An 18,677-nucleotide genomic window follows, 5' to 3' on the forward strand; every position below is an offset into this window, starting at 1 on the left:
TATCCTTCATATAAGCAAAAAACAACTTCCTTACTGTTGCACGCAATAAAACCGGCATTCTTGAAATGAACAGAGGCTCAAAGGTAGGCAAAGTCTCCAAAGCTCATTTATTTTTTAGAACACAATAATGACGACTCATTATCGCTCGCTGTCTGTTTCTATGTGGAGGGGGTGGAAAAATGTTCGTTTTAGCATCGACGATTCTGATTGGCTGAGCCCAGGCAGGGTGCCCCGCCCCCTTCGGGTGAAGGATTGTTGCAGACTCTTGTCCTGCTTTTCGTCCCTGATGAGCAGGGAGACCATGAGCCCCAGCAGGACCACGAGCCGTCTGTCCTGGCATCTGTCAGATAAAAGGAAATTATTTCATTTAGCTTTACTTAAACAACTGTGGTGTATTTTATAATATCAGTAAGACGAATCGTTGTTAATGAGCAAAGAATGCTCAGCAAAGTCTGTGCACCTCTTTGGTCAAGACTGAAAGATCTCAACACAAACAGGAGGAACCGTGCTCATAACGCTTGGAAAAGAAAAATATTCTGGCATTTTGATGAGGTTTCTATTTAAAACTCATAAATTACCAAAGGAAATATCTGCGGCACTTAATTTGAATTATTCAAAAGTCTTCAGCTTTTGAATAATTGTCATTTTCCATGTTTTTTAAAGTAATTTTACGTTTTTATCGGAACGTTGCAATTTTTGTTTCTTTTTCTTCCTGATTCAAATGAAATAAGGGTGTAGTTTGTAAAAAGAGTGTGTTTTTTTCACTACTAAGAGGCTAATAATATGGGGAAAAAAGTCTAACAAATAAATGTAAGTTATTGATTCAAACAAAAGGAATGATTCTGGAAATGGTCATGTTCCAAAGTGGGTCAAGTAAAATCTTCTGTGTCCATCACTGGACTGGAAATGTATAAAAAGCAGCCAAAGTTTAAAGAAATCTTTAAAATAATTTCAAATTTAAAATATATTCAGAAAGAATATTTGCTCAAGACCACTTAAAGCAACCAAAGCCAGGGATGACTTGGTTCAAAGTAAACAGAAAATGATTTTTAATCTTCTCTGGAAATTAGATTTTTTTTTTCTTTGAGAAACTTTTTCAGCAGAATTCTAGGAAACTCCGTGGAATAAAATGATCTGTGAAGTTCTCTGGTAATTGACCGATTGTTTATTTGGGATGAAATTAGGGCCTTTACAACCGTCAGCAATGTTTGTCAAGGTTTCCTGTAACAGGCCAGTGTGCTGCCAACAACAACAAAGCTAAAGGTTTACTTGTTCATTTAGCAAAACAGGAAGTTAAAAGGCTCAAATGAACAAATAGTAAAAATGGTGAGAAGAAGGAATAACTTGACTTTTAATAAGTGACCAGTAAGCTTTGCTGATCAAACTGAGACCCTTTGTAATTAACTGTAATCTACATCAGCAAGCAGGAATGCTAAGGAAGACTGAGTAGGATTAAAGTACAGAAAGCCTCTGAATATCTGAGAAATATTTCTGTTATTTCTCTGACTAAAGGTTGGAATCCAAATTCTAGTGAAACCCATTCTGTGTCTTAACATCCTGTTATTCCTGTCAGCTATAACTGACTTTATTCCAACAAAGACATCAAGAACCAATCGAGAACCAAGTCCCTGAGCTTGTTTGGTGTCCCTCAGGAACACATGATGGGCCCCTTGCTGTTTCCTTTGCATCCCAAAGCAGAATGAGGCATAACTCCCTATCTTTCTTTGAAGAAATTATTTCAGATACAAGTTGCAAAAGCACAACAGGTTGCTCTCAATGTTTTTTTTTTGTTGGTTTTTTCTTAAACTGACAGCTACAAGTGTCATCGAAAATTTGAAACGTCGGGTAAGTTTGGTCCCAAATTCTGCCACTAAAAAAATCCTTTTTATTGAAAACCCTGAGTGTTTTTGTAACTTGGGTAATTCCATTAAGCAAATGTATTTTTGTAATTTGTAATTCCAATATTTGCAATTTTATGGTCAATAAAAACGCATCTACTCGCTGCAGCTGCTTTTTTATTGACCATAAAAATTGTAGTTGTGCGAAATACTCCAAAACTACAATCGAAAAGCCCCCTTTTTTGTGATTGGTTGTTACTACTGACAGAAAAGACGGAGGATTGTGACGTTAAATGTATTCACGTCCCATTTTAATCGCATTTTGTATTTAATGGAAATGTTACAATTGTGATTTTTTTTTTAAAAATCATAATTCAAAATTTTTTCACTACATTTTTGTGATTGGAATGCAGCTAATAACAATGAAGCACATTTTACCTAAAGCGTGAACTTTTTATTTTTAAGGGGATTAATTTAGTGGAAACTTGGTTTGCCATAGGTAAACACTTTCAAGAAATATAAATCAATTAAACCTTCAAACCAAATATGAAGAATATTTACTGTTCAGTGAATAGTTGAAAATGTTTGTACGTTTCGGTTTCACATCGCAGACTCACCTCTCCTGAGAGTCTCCTCGCAGGCCACGCCCCGGAAGCCGGGCCTACAGATACAGCTACATGAGGTGCCTGACAGGAAAGGAATCCCATTGTGCCTGCAGGGGGCGCACCGACAAGTGTCAAACTCCCGCAGATACTCCTCTATGGCCCTCTCCAGGTTGTCTATTCTGGCCCCTGCGTGGTCAGCTGCCGTGCTGAGGCGCACAGCCTCAAAGATCGGCAAAATCTGCAGTCAGTAATAGAAGTCGGTGTGAAATTTTTGGCGGGGAATGTAACGTCACCCTCTTCTGCATGTCATGTTACCTCAAAATCAGTCAGAGCTGGGTTATATTTGAGAGAAGCCCCCCACTTCCTGTATGTGTCCTGGTCCCTGATGACCAGCAGTCCTGAGCCGGTCTCTGTGATTCCGCCTTTTACCAGTTTGATGATGTCCTCAACCACAGCGGACTCAGAGGAGCTTGCTGCAAAGAACAGAGCACAGTGATTTGAGACTATGACAAACAAGCAGCCCTTTATATAAAACAGTTACACTGCAGCAACACGTCTTACCAAGTATTTTTGGTCTGGTTTCTGGTGCAAATATCTTAGAACACTTGAATTAAGACAAAACTAACTGAAAAGTTCATTTTCGGCACGATATAGGAATTTGTTTTAAGACAATTATTCCTTAGTATTTTTTATAAGGGTACTAGTTTTTGCCAAGTTAAATGTTAAAAGTGAATTAACAGTTAAAGTTGGGTCTGATACGTGAATTGAAGATAGAAAAGAGCATAAATACCTGAAATACGATTTCTCACCTTTAAAATCCTCCTTGTTTTTTTCACAGCTACTTGTTTTAACATCAATACCTAAAGCTGCGGTTTCACTGAATGAATAACTTATGCCGAGAGAGGCCCCGAAGCATGACTGGAATCTTTTTGCGTCAATGTCTGGAAGAGTCAGGAAAGAAGATGAAACATTTTACTTGAATTTCCATAAGAGCTCCTAATTTAAACCAACCAAAGTTTGATTACTTGACTTGGCCATAGCCGTTTTGTTTAGGACGGCGACGTATTCCAGAGATCCCCCCATGGTTCCCTCTGTGACATAGTGGGTACCGAAGGTGTTCAGGAAGCGGGAGTACACGCCAAAGTCGTACTGTTCGGGAAGCTCCATGAGGGCGATGTAGAAATCTTCGTGAAGCATCAGCTGGTTGCTTCGCATTTTGAAGTGGGCGGTTTGCACTTTGGACCAAACCCTAATGAAGCCAAAGTCCTGAACACAAAGCAGAAAAGCCTGACCTCAACTCTTCATGAGGCGTAAAGTGGTATATTGTTTTCTGAGCCAAACAAAGCAAGTACTGAACACTACAAGCAGTTTGCAGATTTGTGTGTGTGTGTGTGTGTGTGCGTGTGTGTGTGTGTGTGTGTGTGTGTGTGTGTGTGTGTGTGTGTGTGTGTGTGTGTGTGTGTGTCTTTATGTGTATGTGGTCATTCTGGGACCAAGTCAGGCTTAAAATCAGTTACAGGTGTTAATAGTTCAGGCTGTCCCATCCCATAACTCACATGGCGGCGCGTCCCTGTGTGTGTGTGTGTGTGTGTGTGTGTGTGTGTGTGTGTGTGTGTGTGTGTGTGTGTGTGTGTGTGTGTGTGTGTGTGTGTGTGTGTGTGTGTGTGTGTGTGTGCGTGCGTGCGTGCGTGTGTGTGGAACGATACTCCAAATTATTCACAGGTTTTTCTCTAAAATATTCAAAAAAAAATGTAGTTTGGTATGCTGAAAAATCTTTGCACAACGCTACTTGAACACATTATTGGAGATGTTAGCTTATACAGCAGTGCTAATTTGTTTTCCACTGTGCATTTTAAGGCATATTAAGGCACGTTAGGTGTTTGTATTATTAAAATAGGGAGTTTTAGGGTGGGTCTCAAGTACTTTAGCTATTCGCTGGGGGTTGTAGTCCTTAGTCATCTTTATTCATGGGTAGGAACTACAGTCTCCTTCTAATAGCCGGGATCCACTCTAATTTTCCTTCCTGCCACATTAATACCAAGAAGAAGATACAGGAGATTATGTGGTTGTGATGTGACAAAATGTGGAAAAATCCAAGGGATTGTAAATACTTTTGGAAAGCGCTGTATCCTCTACAAACTACTTTGTTACAGCTAATCATGGTTTACACTAGTTAAATTATTTGGGTGCTTAAATGTTGCTAACTGCATAGGTTTAAAAAGCAAGGCGTAATTTACAGATATATTCCTTTTCTTCCATTTGATTTAAAAATACAACACAATATTTGGTTTCACACAGGAGTGCTTTTTTTAAAAAAAATTATGCTGATTGAAGCAGTCAGCATAGTCTTTTTGCTGATTGTTTTCTAGAACGTACCTGGCTTTGATATTTTGTGATGTTGTTGAGAAACTCTGATTCTGCATTTCCATTCACTCCAATGTTCACAAAAGCGATCCCAACAGAGACACCAAAATTGGAGGACGACATGGACTGCCTCGCTTCCAGCAGCCTTTGCATATCTTCAAAATATTCATCGGAACCCTTTGAGGTGGCTTCTGCCTGTAACGGGTTCGCCTTCAGTTAAATCGATGGTCTTTCTGGAAATCACCGATCTCTACTTTACATAAAGAGCCACCGCACCTACCACAAAACTGTAGGTATGGTAATTGTAAGGCTTCCGGTAGTTCTTTTCGTCTTCATTGTACTGTAGGCTCTCACAAAATGCATCATACATTAATTTACTCCATTCTCCATTGTAGACATATTCACACTTTCCTCCAAAGTACTTAGGGTCAAGCACTTGATCCATAAAGTCTCCAGTTAGGAGGTTGTAGCTTTAAAAAAGAAAGCAGAAGTATTTTGTTTTCAGAAGAGTAACGTAAGTTCATATCAACTGTGAAAAGCATCCAGTACTTACCCCTGCGTGCCACGTTCAGCACCAGGAATTGGGATCAAGGTTGAACACTTGTCTTCTCTCTGGTTGATGCGATCGCATTCGTCTTCGTCAGAGAAATCGTCGCAGTCTGGTTCCCCATTACAGCGAAGGGATTGGCTTATGCAGCGTCCTGGAAAGATGAAAGAGTTCAGAAACACACAAACCTCCCTTGACTTTAAAAAGGCATGTCACCCTAAAAGACCTTTTGGCAGGACTTGCCTGTTTCTTTGCAGGTGAAACTCTCCCCACAGTAATCCTTGACCATGCACTGGGTGGTCGCTGTTGGACACGCCAGCCGGTCCCACAACGTCCCAACACAGTCTGTCCCACCAAACTGTGCAGGTTTCTCCAAGTGTCGAAAACGTAACTAAGACGAAGTTAAGAAGCTTGTTAAGGGTGTGGCAATGACACAGAGGTAAAGTGAGTGACCCAAAGATGAAGGCCTTAGTCCTCGACGTGGCCATCAGAGGTTTGAGTCCAAGCCTAATGACCTTTGACGCATGTCTTTCCCCTCTATCATAACCCACTTTCCTGTCTGAGAACTATCAAATAAAGGCTAGTAAGGTCGACTTTAAGACTAAATGTTATATATATCCATATAGCACAAATATATTCCGTTACATTACAGCCGGGAGTTATAGAAGTCAAAAGTTTTACGATTGAATTAGAACCGCTGCTGGCAATACTTTGTACAATCCCTTTGCCCAATATTTCTAGCAGAGACAATTTTTCCAATTGCCTATTCCTTATTCCCTGTAAATCCCTTAACCATAATTCCTCCATTAGCCTCTCTCCTCTTCAGCTCTCCACACAGTTTTCCTTGGAGAACTTAAATGACCAAGGTGGAAGTGAGATTTTGTGTCATCCAAACTATCCAACTGCCCTTCCAGGGTCACACCTAAGGAAATCTTAGAGAGACCAATTGACCCAGTTCTCATGTTCCTGGTCTGTTGGAGAAAGCTGCCATACCAAGAAGGAATTCACGCATACACAGGGAAGATAGGCAAACTTCATGCAGAAAAATCCCAGGGCATTAATCAAACCCTTGACCTTCTTTCAGGTAAGGTAAGGTAATTTTATTTATATAGCACATTTTCAGCAACAAGGCAATTCAAAGTGCTTTACATTAATTAAAAGGATATACAAACAAAATAACAAACCATAGGAAAGACGAAAAGAAGAAAGAGCTAAATCCTTTTCTGGGTTAAAAGTAATATAAACTAAGCAGTGATGTTCCTGTTAAGTATTTCTGGATTCAAGTTTGTAGTTATTCTAATTCTAATTCTGATTCTTTTTCTGGGCTGTATAATATTGATCTAAATAGTGCGTACGCCACAATTTCTAATATTACTAATAAACTAAAATAATCCTTTTCTGGGTTAAATAGGGAGTACTCCGCCGTTTCTAACAAACTAAAACAAAAAAGAGGAAAGGACACATTAGGGCAAATGGCAACATTCAGACAAAACAGTGGGCAAAACAAAGACATGAGTGAAGGCGATGACGTCAAAGGGCCATGAAACTAGGTTGCTGAGGCTCCTGGCAAAGTCCGATAGAAGTGTTGTTTATCGAGGAATGCCCTTGGAAGCACTCAGCTCTGTTGCCTTCAGCAGAGCTGCTAACTGTGCAGCTTTTATCTAAACTATTTCTGTGTCAATTTAGCCATATTTTTGGACCCCTAGAGACCAGTTTTCAGTTTTATGGAAGAGTCTTTAGTCTTTTAGGACCTCCCCAGAAACTTTGAAAGAGAGACAGTGAAAGAGAGACAGTCCCACAGCATCACAGCTCCCCCACCATACTCATTTCACACCAACTTAGGATTTCTGTTGTTACTTAGTCTCACTGTACTAATATAGCAAACTACACATTTACAATTACAGAACAAAAAGTTTTTTTCCTCACATCTTACCCAATCAGTTGGGATGTGGATGGTAACTAATGGTTGCTATAGAGACTTGGCCACCCCAAGATGCTGTAGTTCTCCAATAGTGAAGTTTAGAGGGTTATCTTCCCTGGCAAAAATATCAGGCTTCATTTAGCAGAGTGGTCAGGGACTCAAAAAATGGGCTTCTGTGTTTTATCCTATTATACCTCAAAGACACAGAATGTCGTGGGTTACTAATTAGAACATTTAAGAAAGTTAAATGATCAACCAAGGAAATAATGCTTTGGTTACATTGATTTCAGGGAAATTATTACAATATCAGTGACTTAAAACAATAGGTTTTTACAAATAATGTAATTTCCCACAAAAGAAGTAACCTGAAAATGAAGGTGAGAGGCTATAAAAGATGATATTAAATCTTCACCGGCATATCTGAACTCGTCTGTATTATAAACCTGGTAAAAACCACTCAAAATTAGCCTTTTTCATAAGCAGATATACTCAATACAGAACCCAACTACCTTAAGTGGTGAGTTAAAAGGTGCATAGTTGACCCAATCCTTCCTTCAGTGACCCCTCTAGTACTTAACTAGATGATCTGATAATTTTATCAGAGCAATAGTGCATTGACGTTTTGAGAAAAAATAAATGGAGGTTTGAGTTTGTTTTACAGAGAAAAACATCTTCACCGTTTTATCTGTGCAGGAGTCACACCGTGTCCAAGAAGACCACCTCTCCACTCTACAGTCGATGGGCGCTGGACTGTTTGCAGCTCTAATCCTCCTAAGCATCATAACATAAACATTTTTTATCACATTTACTCAACTGATTGTTTGAACTGATGAAGTGAAAAATACTGCACCTGGTCTGACAAGTTGTCCATGGCTTCCTGGTCGCGTTCACAGTTGGGTTAATAAACAGATACAAAGCACATAAAGCCACAACCACATGATTAAACGTCCCCATTTTGAAAATGATCAGGGAAGCTTAAACAAATCACATCACAAAGTGGAGGTTGTGGTCCTAGGAGGACTTCTACCGTCGCTGTCTGCACCAACAAAAAGTGAATGATTGATCAAGAGTAAACAGTAGCTCTTACAAAAACGGGGAAAGTATTTTTTAATGACCCATGACCCCTATATCTTGTTCTGGTCACTGCAAAAGATACATCACAAATGCTCTGCCCTCAAACAAAGGGCAAGCACCTATTTATGTCTTTTCTCATTTAGCTTCTTCAGTTTAGTTTAACGAGCTCATTGACATGTACATTACTGCTAACTCATTTTACGTTTATAGATTAAGTTTGACTGTTATGGGAGTCTTCATTCAGTTTTTTTTGTGTGCATTTAATAGATTTAAATTTGAGGAGTTTTTATTAACTAATATTAAAATGTAAAATATAATAGTTTCCCCTCAATTTGTGGCAGGGACTTTTACAATGTTTCTGTAAAGACAGCGACTGTGTTTTCTTCTGTGATATTTTTCCAGTACTATTGCTCTGATCAACATGAAAACTTACTTAAGTACACAGTTTAAGTAAGTTTAACTTACTTAAACTTAAGTACACAATTTGCTATAATGAATGCTCAATTGCAAATACTGTTTGACATACATAGGTTTCTATATACATTTAGTACAATGCTGCAATTCAAGATATGTTAAAGTAATGTTTCAATAATATTTAAATACAATGTGCAAAGGATCAACCAAAAATAATTTTTTTCTCCATGTTTAGTTCTCTGTCTAAATTTAATTAGAATTTGTTTAATTCTTATTAGCATTTACACAATATGTTACGTTTTCTTTGTCCTGTTTATAAAGGTAATGTTTTATGACGTCGTCTTTAGTTGTTTTTTTTTACCTCTCAAGGTGTACGCAGAGTAAATATCTTTTTACGTTTTCTATTCACTTTATGTCGTCTGAAAACTTATATTCAATGCCATTTAAATGAACGCCGATTAAAAAGATACTAACAAACAGATGCTTTTGGTTAGCGTTTTTGCTAACCGCCAACAAAACAAAAGAAGAAGATGCTTTTGGTTATGACGCTTCTGATTGGCTCATTCGGTGACGCACGGAAAGCACGCGCTCTACGCAGGTGTGTCGGCGGCGGTTGTTTGAAGTGGTTTGTTTCAACGCCTTGAAGCTGTTTGCTGCGTTGATGTTACGAGGAGTTTTCAAAGGCTTTCCAAAGCAGGACGGTGATGAATAAAACTTGCGACAATGGAGGAGGTAAAACCGAAAGCTGTCAGAAAAATGTTAATCTGTTTCCGCTCTGTAAAATGGAAAGTACAGCGTCCTGTAGATGCGTACACTTGTCTTTTTATTGATGTATGTGTGACGTCTTTTATAGATTTTTTTTCAACATTATAAAATAATGTAGCTTTGTAAAAATTCGGCTCTTCAAAAGATTCAAATAATCAATGTGTAATTATATACGGTATTTACGGCACCGTTGCTGAAGGCCCCGTTTTAAACCGCTTTTTAAGATGCTGACTTTTTTGCTTTAAATGTAAGATTTTTCTTTTAATAAGAGGACATTTAAAAAAGCAGGAATGCATCTTAAGGCTTAATAAAAATATTGACTTGGAGTATTAAAAATCTTTACAGCTGATTTTAAGAAACTAATTGAATCTCAGTCTGATTTAATTCATTTTTATTTTTATTTTATCTTAATATGGCAGAAAGTAATTATAATGAATGTCAATCAACGTTTCTGTCAGACATTGACATCTATGTATTTTTTTTCCAATACAAAAAAATTGAAAAATACTTGATTTCACAGGGTTAAACTGCTAAAGCATGATTATTATTTTATATGAATATTTTCAGCTGAAACACTTTTAACAGAATACTATTTTTGCGGAAAATACAACTGTTGTAATTTTAAATCAGCTATTGGGGAAGCTGACTTTTGGCAGAGACAAATCATTCACATTTTAAGACCTTTTGATAGTAAGCCAACAACCCGGAAAGCTAATATTTTATTCATTAAAGAATGAAACAAACTGAAGTAAATTCAAAATAATTGTATTCTTTCTCAAATATTTTTGTTAAATTATTTTATTATTGTTTGTTTTTAGGAAGGCTCAATTAACTTCAAAGCTCTGAGAGCTAAATTTCAGGAGGAGGGTCTCCTGACTCATTCAAAAAACAGTCGACCAGCTGTTGCTGAAAAACCCAAACTCCTTCAACCTTTTCTAGGACACTGCAGCTCGGTGGTCAGTGGTATTGCCACGGCTGTGGAAAACCACACCCCTGAAATTCCCCGTGTCTTCTTCAGAGATGGGCTTCGGTCGTCTGAAAGCAAGCGCCCGATTTCCTTTCCCCCTCACTCCAAGCAGAGTGACTCTCAGCTTGCAAATGGAGATGGCTCAGCAAAACATCCCCTCAAAGACTGGCACATGCCTTTGGTGCTCCCTGTGCCCCCTGTGAAAGACCTTAAGGTAGATGCACCAACTGGAAAGGAGCAAAAACTGGAGGCAGAAACCAGAAAAGAAGTCTTCTCACACACCAAGATAAAGAAGAAGGGATTGTTGCTTCCTTTCAAATCAGTCAAAGCATCAAAAAGCTTTGCTGATAATGGCGAGGAGCTCGCATACAGTGATTTACCCAATAGGCCTGGTAACGCTCCCAGTGATTTCTCTTCAATGGACAAACGAGGCACAGAGGAACGACCTTCCCTTCAGAGTGACCAGTCGACCTCGGAGTACGCCGTCTCCAGTCCTGAATTCGTAGTCTCCCCTCCTTCACCAGAAACGTGTCCAGACTCTGACAACAGGATTCTGAGCACCTTGGAGAAGGCCAAGAAGAAACTCTCACGTCGACAGATTGTAATTTCACCTAAATCCAAAGGATTGCGTTCACCTGACTGCAGCTACACAGAGAAGACCTTCACTTTGTCTCCAAAGAACCCTGACCGCATTGGTTCAGATCTCCTCGTACCTCTACTCTCAAGCCTTCCACACTTGGCCTGTATTTCTGCTCGGCCTTTCTGCAAAGCCAACAACTCTGCACGCAGTAGGTTACCTACATCAAATATAACCTTTTCTAGTAATTTTTAATAGATTTAGTCATTTGGATAACAATTGTTTCCTTTTTTTATTTTTTACCAAAGAGCCAGGTTTTGATAAGCACCTTATGTTGGAAAAAGCCAGCCAACTACCAGTGAGGACCAGTGAACCTTATTCACCCCGGAGTCCCTTAAAGAAGCTGCTGCCTGAGCTGTGGGCTCTTGGACCAGCTCCAGTAAAGCCCCCTAGACCTTCAACAGTTGATCTTAGCTCTTACCATGCAGTCCTAGCTAAAGGTAAAACAGCAGCTTTGACTAAATATTCAGTAGAGATTACAGGAGTTGTCTTTCCACTAATGTTCCTTTTCTTTTCCTTTTTGTAGAAACATTACCTGGTTCGTGCAAAACACCCAAAAAGGAGGCGGTTTCTGTCCTTGATGCTCCAGATTTTCCAGACTTTGAGACTTCAGAGTTGGAAGCAGCAGAGGCTGAACCTGTTGACATTGCCACATTAGAAATGGAAGCTTTAGACATAGTTGTTGGTGATCCTGCAACACCAGCCGTATTGGAGGCCAACGATTACAGGGGTACGGATTCTGCCTTGGCAGTTTGTGAACCTGCAGAGTCAAATAGGATCCATGTAGTCCAAGATCTAAACCTTGGCACCTCACACATAATACCCCTCGATCCAGCAAGCTTTCCTGAACCAATAAACCTGTTTGAGTTCCCAGAGCTGCTGCTACCAGAGCAGCGGTCCTGCTATGAAGACACAGCTGTAGATGCTTTTCTCAATTCTCGCTCTGATGATACCGATGTGGGGGCTACTGAGAAACTGTCTGCCCCAGAGGAAACCGTGTTTTTGGGCCAGCCAACGCCAAACCACAAGACTCAAACGCAACCAGGGTGGGTTTGGTGGCAACAGTTGGCTAATGTGTCTATTCAGCTGTTAGATTTCTACTCCTGAATCTGGATTATTTCTGTTTTCTAGAGAACATCATCAGAGCTGCTACTACGAAACCTGCGAAAATGTTTATGAAGATGTTGAGATCAGCAAACACCTGTCAAGCCAGATGATAACCAAGCAAAAAAACAGATTAAAAAGTACAATTTGATATTTGCTTTCTCGTTTAAATGAGAATCTTTGCAAATGTTAATCTTAATTTAACATTCGTATTTCCTCCAGATCCATATGCAGACAGTAAGTTAAGGGTAAGTGCATTTAATATTTTATTATGTGCAGGATAAAATATTTCTATGTACAAATGCAATTGAATAAATATCATTTATATATTAAATGTCTTGTGAAAAATTGATGGAAAAAATATTTTTTCCCCAAAAAAATCTTTTCAACAATACTAATCTGTGGTGGTGTTCATGGGGTTGTTCAGGATTATTGTCATACTTAAAGGTAACAAGCCCCATCTCTGTTTGAATGCTTTTGTAGACTCTACTGGGTTTTATCCCAAAATTACCCTGAGCTGTAAATATATTGCAAAAATATACAATATTCAAATCCCAAAGGAGTATTGAGGGTCCAATAATTGTTTATTGATATATTCCAATTGTAATGAACTTGCATTTTTCATGCTTATGTGATGTTTAGCCGGTTGAACGGTCTCTTGACAGCAGATGGTCACATCAGACACAAATGACCTTGTCAAAGGAGAGAAAAGAAGAAAATAGGCAAACATTAGTGTCTGATTAAAAGAGTATAAATGCATGTGCAGGCACAACTTGTCAGATTTTTATTTGGGTCATTTTTCATTCTTTTTACTTGTGATGTTCTGTTGTATGAAACTCGATGAAATTCATTGAACACGTGAAAAGGTTGCATGTGTGCTAAACCATGTGCTCATTTCTAGAAGGGGGAGGCGGGTCTTCACAAGCGACCACGGCATCCATGGTATGTGTTCCCAAACATAAACATAGTCCATTTGCTTCCTTTTTGTATCTTTGACATTTCACATTTAACTTTGGAAAGATGTCTTGTTTTAAGTGCCCTCCATTTTGTTTGTAGTAAGTTGAACAGTCTAATCTATCTTTAGGCAGTGCACAAGCCCCTACACCGCTGACCACAAAGAACAGAAGAAGAGAGAGAAGCAGCGACTTGAAAAGGAGAGAAAAGAGCAGAAGGAGAGGGAGAAGAAGGAAAATGAAATGAAAAAAAAGTTCAAAGTAAGCAATTCAGACAACGCTGAACTTTGTTTTGCTTGTTTGAAAATTTGTTTGAAAATCAGCGATTGACCTCCTGTGCTGACTCTGCAGGTGACCGGGGAGGAAGAGCCGATGTACCACGCCAAGGTCACGGTGGCCAGCAAGGTCCGCAAGAACGACCTGCCTGTGAGGAACGGCGACACGGTCAGCATCATCCGAACCACCAACTGCCCCAAAGGCAAATGGCTGGCCAGGGACACCAACCACAAATGTAGGTTCAATTGGAACAAATAACTAAGATTTTATTTTATTTATTTTATTTTTTGGTCGTTTTTTTTTCTTTCTCTTAGTGTGACTTCCATTGTTCTCTGTCTCTGTTGTCCCCCTCTCTGTCGTAGACGGTTACATCTCAGTGATGAATGTCGAGTTAAACATCAAGGACATGCTGGAACTTGGCAAAAAGGCTCAAGCAGGTGGACGTGGAGCCTGCGTCGAGCCGGACACCATCAGCATTGGGAGCCGGTACTTGAAAAAGACAAGTGGATTTCTTTAGTTTGATAAGATCAAAACTCCACGCCTGCAATGATAAATCCTGACACATTTCTCCCCTCTCTCCCTCCTGTCTTTTTCCAGATCCTGTAAGTATCCACAGCCCTCCGGCCTGTTGCTTACATTTCAATCACTCATTGTGTCAGGACGCGCTGAACGGTACAGAAAATGTTTGCGCTCGTTGATTGACGAAGCACCACGTCAGGTCGCCGTGTTCGCCATCTGCTTCAAAGCTGTGTTATTTTATTTTTTATTTATTTTAACTGGGGGTGAGGCTGCTGAACGTCTCTCATCAGCATGCATGCTGGCCTTAATCACAGCAGTTTGTTTTTCCACAGTCACAGATGACAGCGACGAATGGGCCTGGGAGGATGAAACTCTTTCACCATCCTATGAAAGCCAGTATGATGATCATTGTCCTCATCAGGGCTCAAAGTGCCCTGATGATGCAATATTCTAGCAGTTTGAAAGTATTTTATTGTTCATTCCTCTCTCTCTGTTTTTGTGCCGCAGCTTTGGTCAGCAGACTGTTTCAGAACCAGAAATGTGTAAGTATATGAAGTATGTAAGTGCTGGGAAAAACCCAACCAAAACTCCAGCGTGTCACTTTAAAGCAGTGGTTCTTAACCTTTTATGAGGTACCGAACCACCCAGTTTCATATGCGCATTCACCGAACCCTTCTCACCCCCAGCCCCCTCACCCCCGACACAGAATACTTTGCGGTATTCTGATTTAGTAATGTAATTATATTAGTTGTGTTACCACCCCCACACCACTAGAGGCAATAGCAAACCCGAAAAGATGCGACTAAGGAGCTGATTTAGACTATAGAATTTGGTAAAAACCATAGACATTAATACGTAGACGCCTCATGGAGCGGGCCGGCCCATTGCCGCGATACGTAACAGCGTCCGCCATATTGAATGAGGAATATGTGCCAGTAAGCTAATGCAAGTGAACGGACCGAACTTTATAAAGTGCCGTTCTACAAAGTATTTTAAGTTGATACCTGCCATTGACACATTGTCTCACACACATTAATATATTTGGCAATCAAAGAAATCACTAAAGACAGCGTTTCAAACTTTTGATGTGATTATTTAATTGTTTTGGGGCATTTCTGAATAAAGAGCACAATGTTTTATTTGATAGAAATGATTCTGATAATTTTTATATTGAAATTGATGACCATACATACATTTACAGTGTTAAAGAATATATTTACACAATTTCATAATTTTATGTACATTTAACATTTCAAGACAAGAAACAAATAATTTTCCTGTATTTTTTATACGTTATTGAGAAATGACTTGATTTATAAATCAATCATTGTCAAAAATAAAACTACATATTTTTCTTACTTTTTTCCAGAGAATCAATATTTATTACAGTAAGTCAACTCTGCTATTGACAGCAACGAGTGAAAATAATTCTAACGGAGTAAATTATGTTTTTCATTACAAAATCTACATTACACTAATACTTCAGATTGAGATATTTAAAAAGACACAAAAAGTGAAAGAATAAAACATTTATTCGTTATACTGGGAACACTGGTCACAGGCTTCAGTCTGCTGGTCACACTGGGAGAATTCCAATGACTTCTGAGACGTCCTGGTTCACAGGCTAAAGCCAAGAATAAAAGAGAAATGATCCAAACGTGTAATAGAAAATACATATGTGTTTCTTTCACATTCAGAAATGTGAAAGATGGTTGGTGTTGCGTGTGGACGTATAGCAGACTGTGACATGCCTTTTACTGCGCTGTTTTACCGCACTAGCTACTTTTCCATGACAATGCGCAAAACTTTGTTGATATTCCGCTAATGTCAAAAAACCAAATTTTTGCAATTTAAATAAGGAACACAATTAAAAATCACACTTGAATACATTTGTTCACATAAGTCCTTAAAAAAAACATGCCGCTCCCTCATCCTCCTACCACTTCCTGCTTTCTTTCTTTTCTTCCAGTAGCAACATCTGGTTGTTGATCATGTGACTCATATCATGCAGACAAGTGTTTCTATTGTTGTTTTGTGAAATATGCTAACTTTGATACGGCCGGAAAACCACCTCATCCTAGTGCAAAAATGTTTTTATCCAAAAAGGGGAGTTTGTTCAAAATTGCCGTGTTTTCATTAAGCAAATTTCTCTTCTTAATTCCAATCTTACATTTTTATTGTCCGTGGAAACACAGCTAGACATGTGCCGTTTCACCACACTGTGTGTCTGCCACTGCTGGTGTTTTTGTACTGCTAAGCTAACTCCTCTCAGCTCCTCTTCATACCTCTGTCCTTCATGTGCTCACTTTGTCAGCTGGCGTTGATGTGGATGCCCAGTGTGCACTCGGTGATGGAAACCTGGAAGACCAACACACACAGTAAGTCCCAAACACACACAGTCACAGCAGAGAAGACAGTTTTACGTCAACTTGAGAGTTAACAGTTGTGGGTTAGTGGTGAGGAGCTAATGCAATGCCTTTAAAAGTGTTCATAGGCAACACTTGAGTGTGTTTTAATGTCATAGACTAAGAAGTAATTGTGAAGTAAGATCAAGAAAAACTATTTGCAAAAAACACATGAATTTGGTTCAGTATGTCGAGGTGGGTTACAGAAGTCTTCTAATAGAAAGATTAACTCAATGTTTCGACTCTGTAATTTGAAAAGCTTGAACAAAGAAATTTGCACCTGCTGGATAAAATTAGTCCTAAGGATCATTACATTTGATTGTATCTATGGCTGCAACTATCGATTATTTTAGTGATCAATTAATCAGATTTAAAAAAATTGGCACATTCTGCAGATTTTTCATTTAACCCCTTAGTTATTTTTATACAATATTAGAAATACATTAAGAGATGCAAACAAACAAGTAATTCAGTTCCTTTTTCAAATAAGATAAATGAACACAGTATTGGCCTTTAGTGAATGCTTGATCATTTGTAGCAGAGGATGCATCTGCATCTATGAAAATGCCTTCCACACCGCTATAGTTTTGGCTTATTTACTGCTCTGAGTATTTTATTTCAGCAAATGGCCTGTTTTGAGTCTTGAGTTAATGATTAATCGATCACTAAATTAGTTGACAATTATTTTAAATAATTGATTCATCCTGATTAAGCCAATTAGTCGTTTCAATCGTAGCTGTATCGAGTTCAAATATCTCTCCTACTCCTGTAGCAGTGGCAGTTCTTGAAATTAGCTGTATGGGCAGTTGCCCAGGGCAGCATTAGAATGGGAGGCAGGACACCCAAGAAGTAAAAGAAAATATCTGTATCTTATTTGTCTGGTGTGCCTTGAACAAGTTAACAGTGAAGTGAGTTTCCTGTTTTTATTGGTGAGTAGTGAGGGATTAGTTGGCCTGCTTTCTGCTGGAAAAAAAACTCTCATAATTACTTGAGTTTTAATTGGTTGGTGGGGAGGCAGAAGAAGGAACCTGCCCAGGACCCCATTCCGGCAAGAACCACCACTGCCCTGTCGGTCAGTAAAATGTGACTCAGAAATGTCCCTGCTTTACAGAACCATACACGAGGCTCTGCAGAAGCTAGCCCTCTTGGTCCAACACAGCAAAGACGGCGACGGAGGAGCGACTCCTACCAAGTACAGTTTTCTGCTGACGCATCTCTGCCAACACTTCCCACTGTCCCCGCCTCGTTCTGCTAATAACTTCTTGCTTATCCTGTTTGTCTCGTTCACAGTGCCGACACGTCAAGTGAGTCGACAGTTTAATATCGTTTCTCCGTTGACGTCACCGGTACTCTCTCCCTTACACTGATAACGGTGAAGCTAAAACGAGGGCACTCACACACACATCACCTAGGGTCCTCTGCAGTCTAAACACAACTTGGAGACTTTTTTTTTTTTTTTTTTTTTTTTTTTTAACATGTGATGGAAAACAGTTCGGCGGGGAGCGTTTTATCTCCCGTGACTTGTAGACGAGAGGGTGTTGCATGTTTTACAGACCGGCAGTTCAAAGTTGATGTGACTTGCGTATCATTCTTGTTTTTATCTAGGTTTCTTGTGCGTGGTTGAGGAGCCTCCGTATCCGTAAGTGTTGGTTCCGTCTAATCAGAGGGAGAAACTGGAATCTCTTTGTACATTGTTTATAGTAGTGAAGCACTCAGGATTTTTCATTCCCCATAAAGAATCTTCTCTAAACTGTACTTAAAGCATCTTTCTTTGTTTTAATTTATTGTGACAGGGAACAGGAGATTGACTTCACAGAGATGGAGCTGCTTCCCCCTCCTCCTCTATATGCCGATACCCTCTGATCAAGATGGAGGCCGTAGTGTGTACTAATTGGGAAAAACAATTTGTTTGATTTATCTTTACTAGGATTATAATTTCACAATGGTTTGAACACTTATTTTCTTTAAATGCACTCTAAAAAGTTGATGCTGACGCACACGGTTGATGATTGCACTGGATTTGGGCAGAAATAAAAGGTTATTTGTGATTGCTTAACGTTCTGACAGTGGTTATGAGATTGTTCTCAATTTTTTCCATGTTGCATAAAATAAATCCCATTGATTCTTCTCAATTGCACTCCTTACATTTCCCGTTTAGCTGACTCATTTTGAAACAACTTAACTGACCGGGATTTTAGAAGGGGAATCCCATTCAAGACTTATTCAAAGTGTGGGGGAAAACTGCAACATCACTGGCCTAAACAAATACCAAGCCCTCCACTTTATTG

At 39.2% G+C, this 18,677-nt stretch overlaps 2 protein-coding genes across 2 annotated transcripts; one reads left to right on the forward strand and one right to left on the reverse strand.

The window, feature by feature from the left end:
• Positions 1–88: 88 nt before the first annotated feature.
• c8a (complement component 8, alpha polypeptide) lies at positions 89–8,733 on the reverse strand. The gene is made up of 11 exons (XM_008433156.3): positions 8,126–8,733; positions 7,953–8,046; positions 5,598–5,745; positions 5,361–5,508; positions 5,088–5,277; positions 4,820–5,002; positions 3,469–3,709; positions 3,253–3,384; positions 2,759–2,916; positions 2,456–2,681; positions 89–340 (listed from the first exon to the last, which is right to left on the reverse strand). Exons 1-11 carry the CDS (start codon positions 8,227–8,229, stop codon positions 189–191), a joined length of 1,776 nt encoding a protein of 591 aa, XP_008431378.1. The 5' UTR covers positions 8,230–8,733; the 3' UTR covers positions 89–188.
• Positions 8,734–9,127: 394 nt separating this feature from the next.
• LOC103478977 (uncharacterized) lies at positions 9,128–18,445 on the forward strand. The gene is made up of 18 exons (XM_081598223.1): positions 9,128–9,495; positions 10,347–11,283; positions 11,381–11,572; positions 11,659–12,178; positions 12,264–12,376; positions 12,459–12,484; positions 13,138–13,178; positions 13,321–13,450; positions 13,541–13,700; positions 13,828–13,968; positions 14,063–14,137; positions 14,317–14,380; positions 14,492–14,526; positions 16,299–16,362; positions 17,501–17,581; positions 17,680–17,693; positions 17,995–18,028; positions 18,183–18,445. Exons 1-18 carry the CDS (start codon positions 9,487–9,489, stop codon positions 18,250–18,252), a joined length of 2,706 nt encoding a protein of 901 aa, XP_081454349.1. The 5' UTR covers positions 9,128–9,486; the 3' UTR covers positions 18,253–18,445.
• The last annotated feature ends 232 nt before the right edge of the window (positions 18,446–18,677 follow it).

The sequence above is a fragment of the Poecilia reticulata genome, chromosome 17 (assembly GCF_904066995.2).
Source record: "Poecilia reticulata chromosome 17, P_reticulata-male-v2, whole genome shotgun sequence".
In the NCBI taxonomy this organism is placed as follows: domain Eukaryota; kingdom Metazoa; phylum Chordata; class Actinopteri; order Cyprinodontiformes; family Poeciliidae; genus Poecilia; species Poecilia reticulata.

Excerpts from the sequence above, each read along its gene's own strand:
- LOC103478977 (XM_081598223.1), top strand. Across the intron at positions 12,485-13,137 it reads ATGCAGACAGTAAGTTAAGG|AAGGGGGAGGCGGGTCTTCA; the intron begins GTAAGTGCATTT and ends GCTCATTTCTAG. Across the intron at positions 16,363-17,500 it reads CTGGAAGACCAACACACACA|AACCATACACGAGGCTCTGC; the intron begins GTAAGTCCCAAA and ends CCTGCTTTACAG.
- c8a (XM_008433156.3), bottom strand. The coding sequence starts at position 8,229 with ATGGGGACGTTTAATCATGTGGTTGTGGCTTTATGTGCTTTGTATCTG. Across the intron at positions 8,047-8,125 it reads TGGACAACTTGTCAGACCAG|GAGGATTAGAGCTGCAAACA; the intron begins GTGCAGTATTTT and ends TATGATGCTTAG. Across the intron at positions 5,746-7,952 it reads ACTCCTGCACAGATAAAACG|TTACGTTTTCGACACTTGGA; the intron begins GTGAAGATGTTT and ends ACTTCGTCTTAG.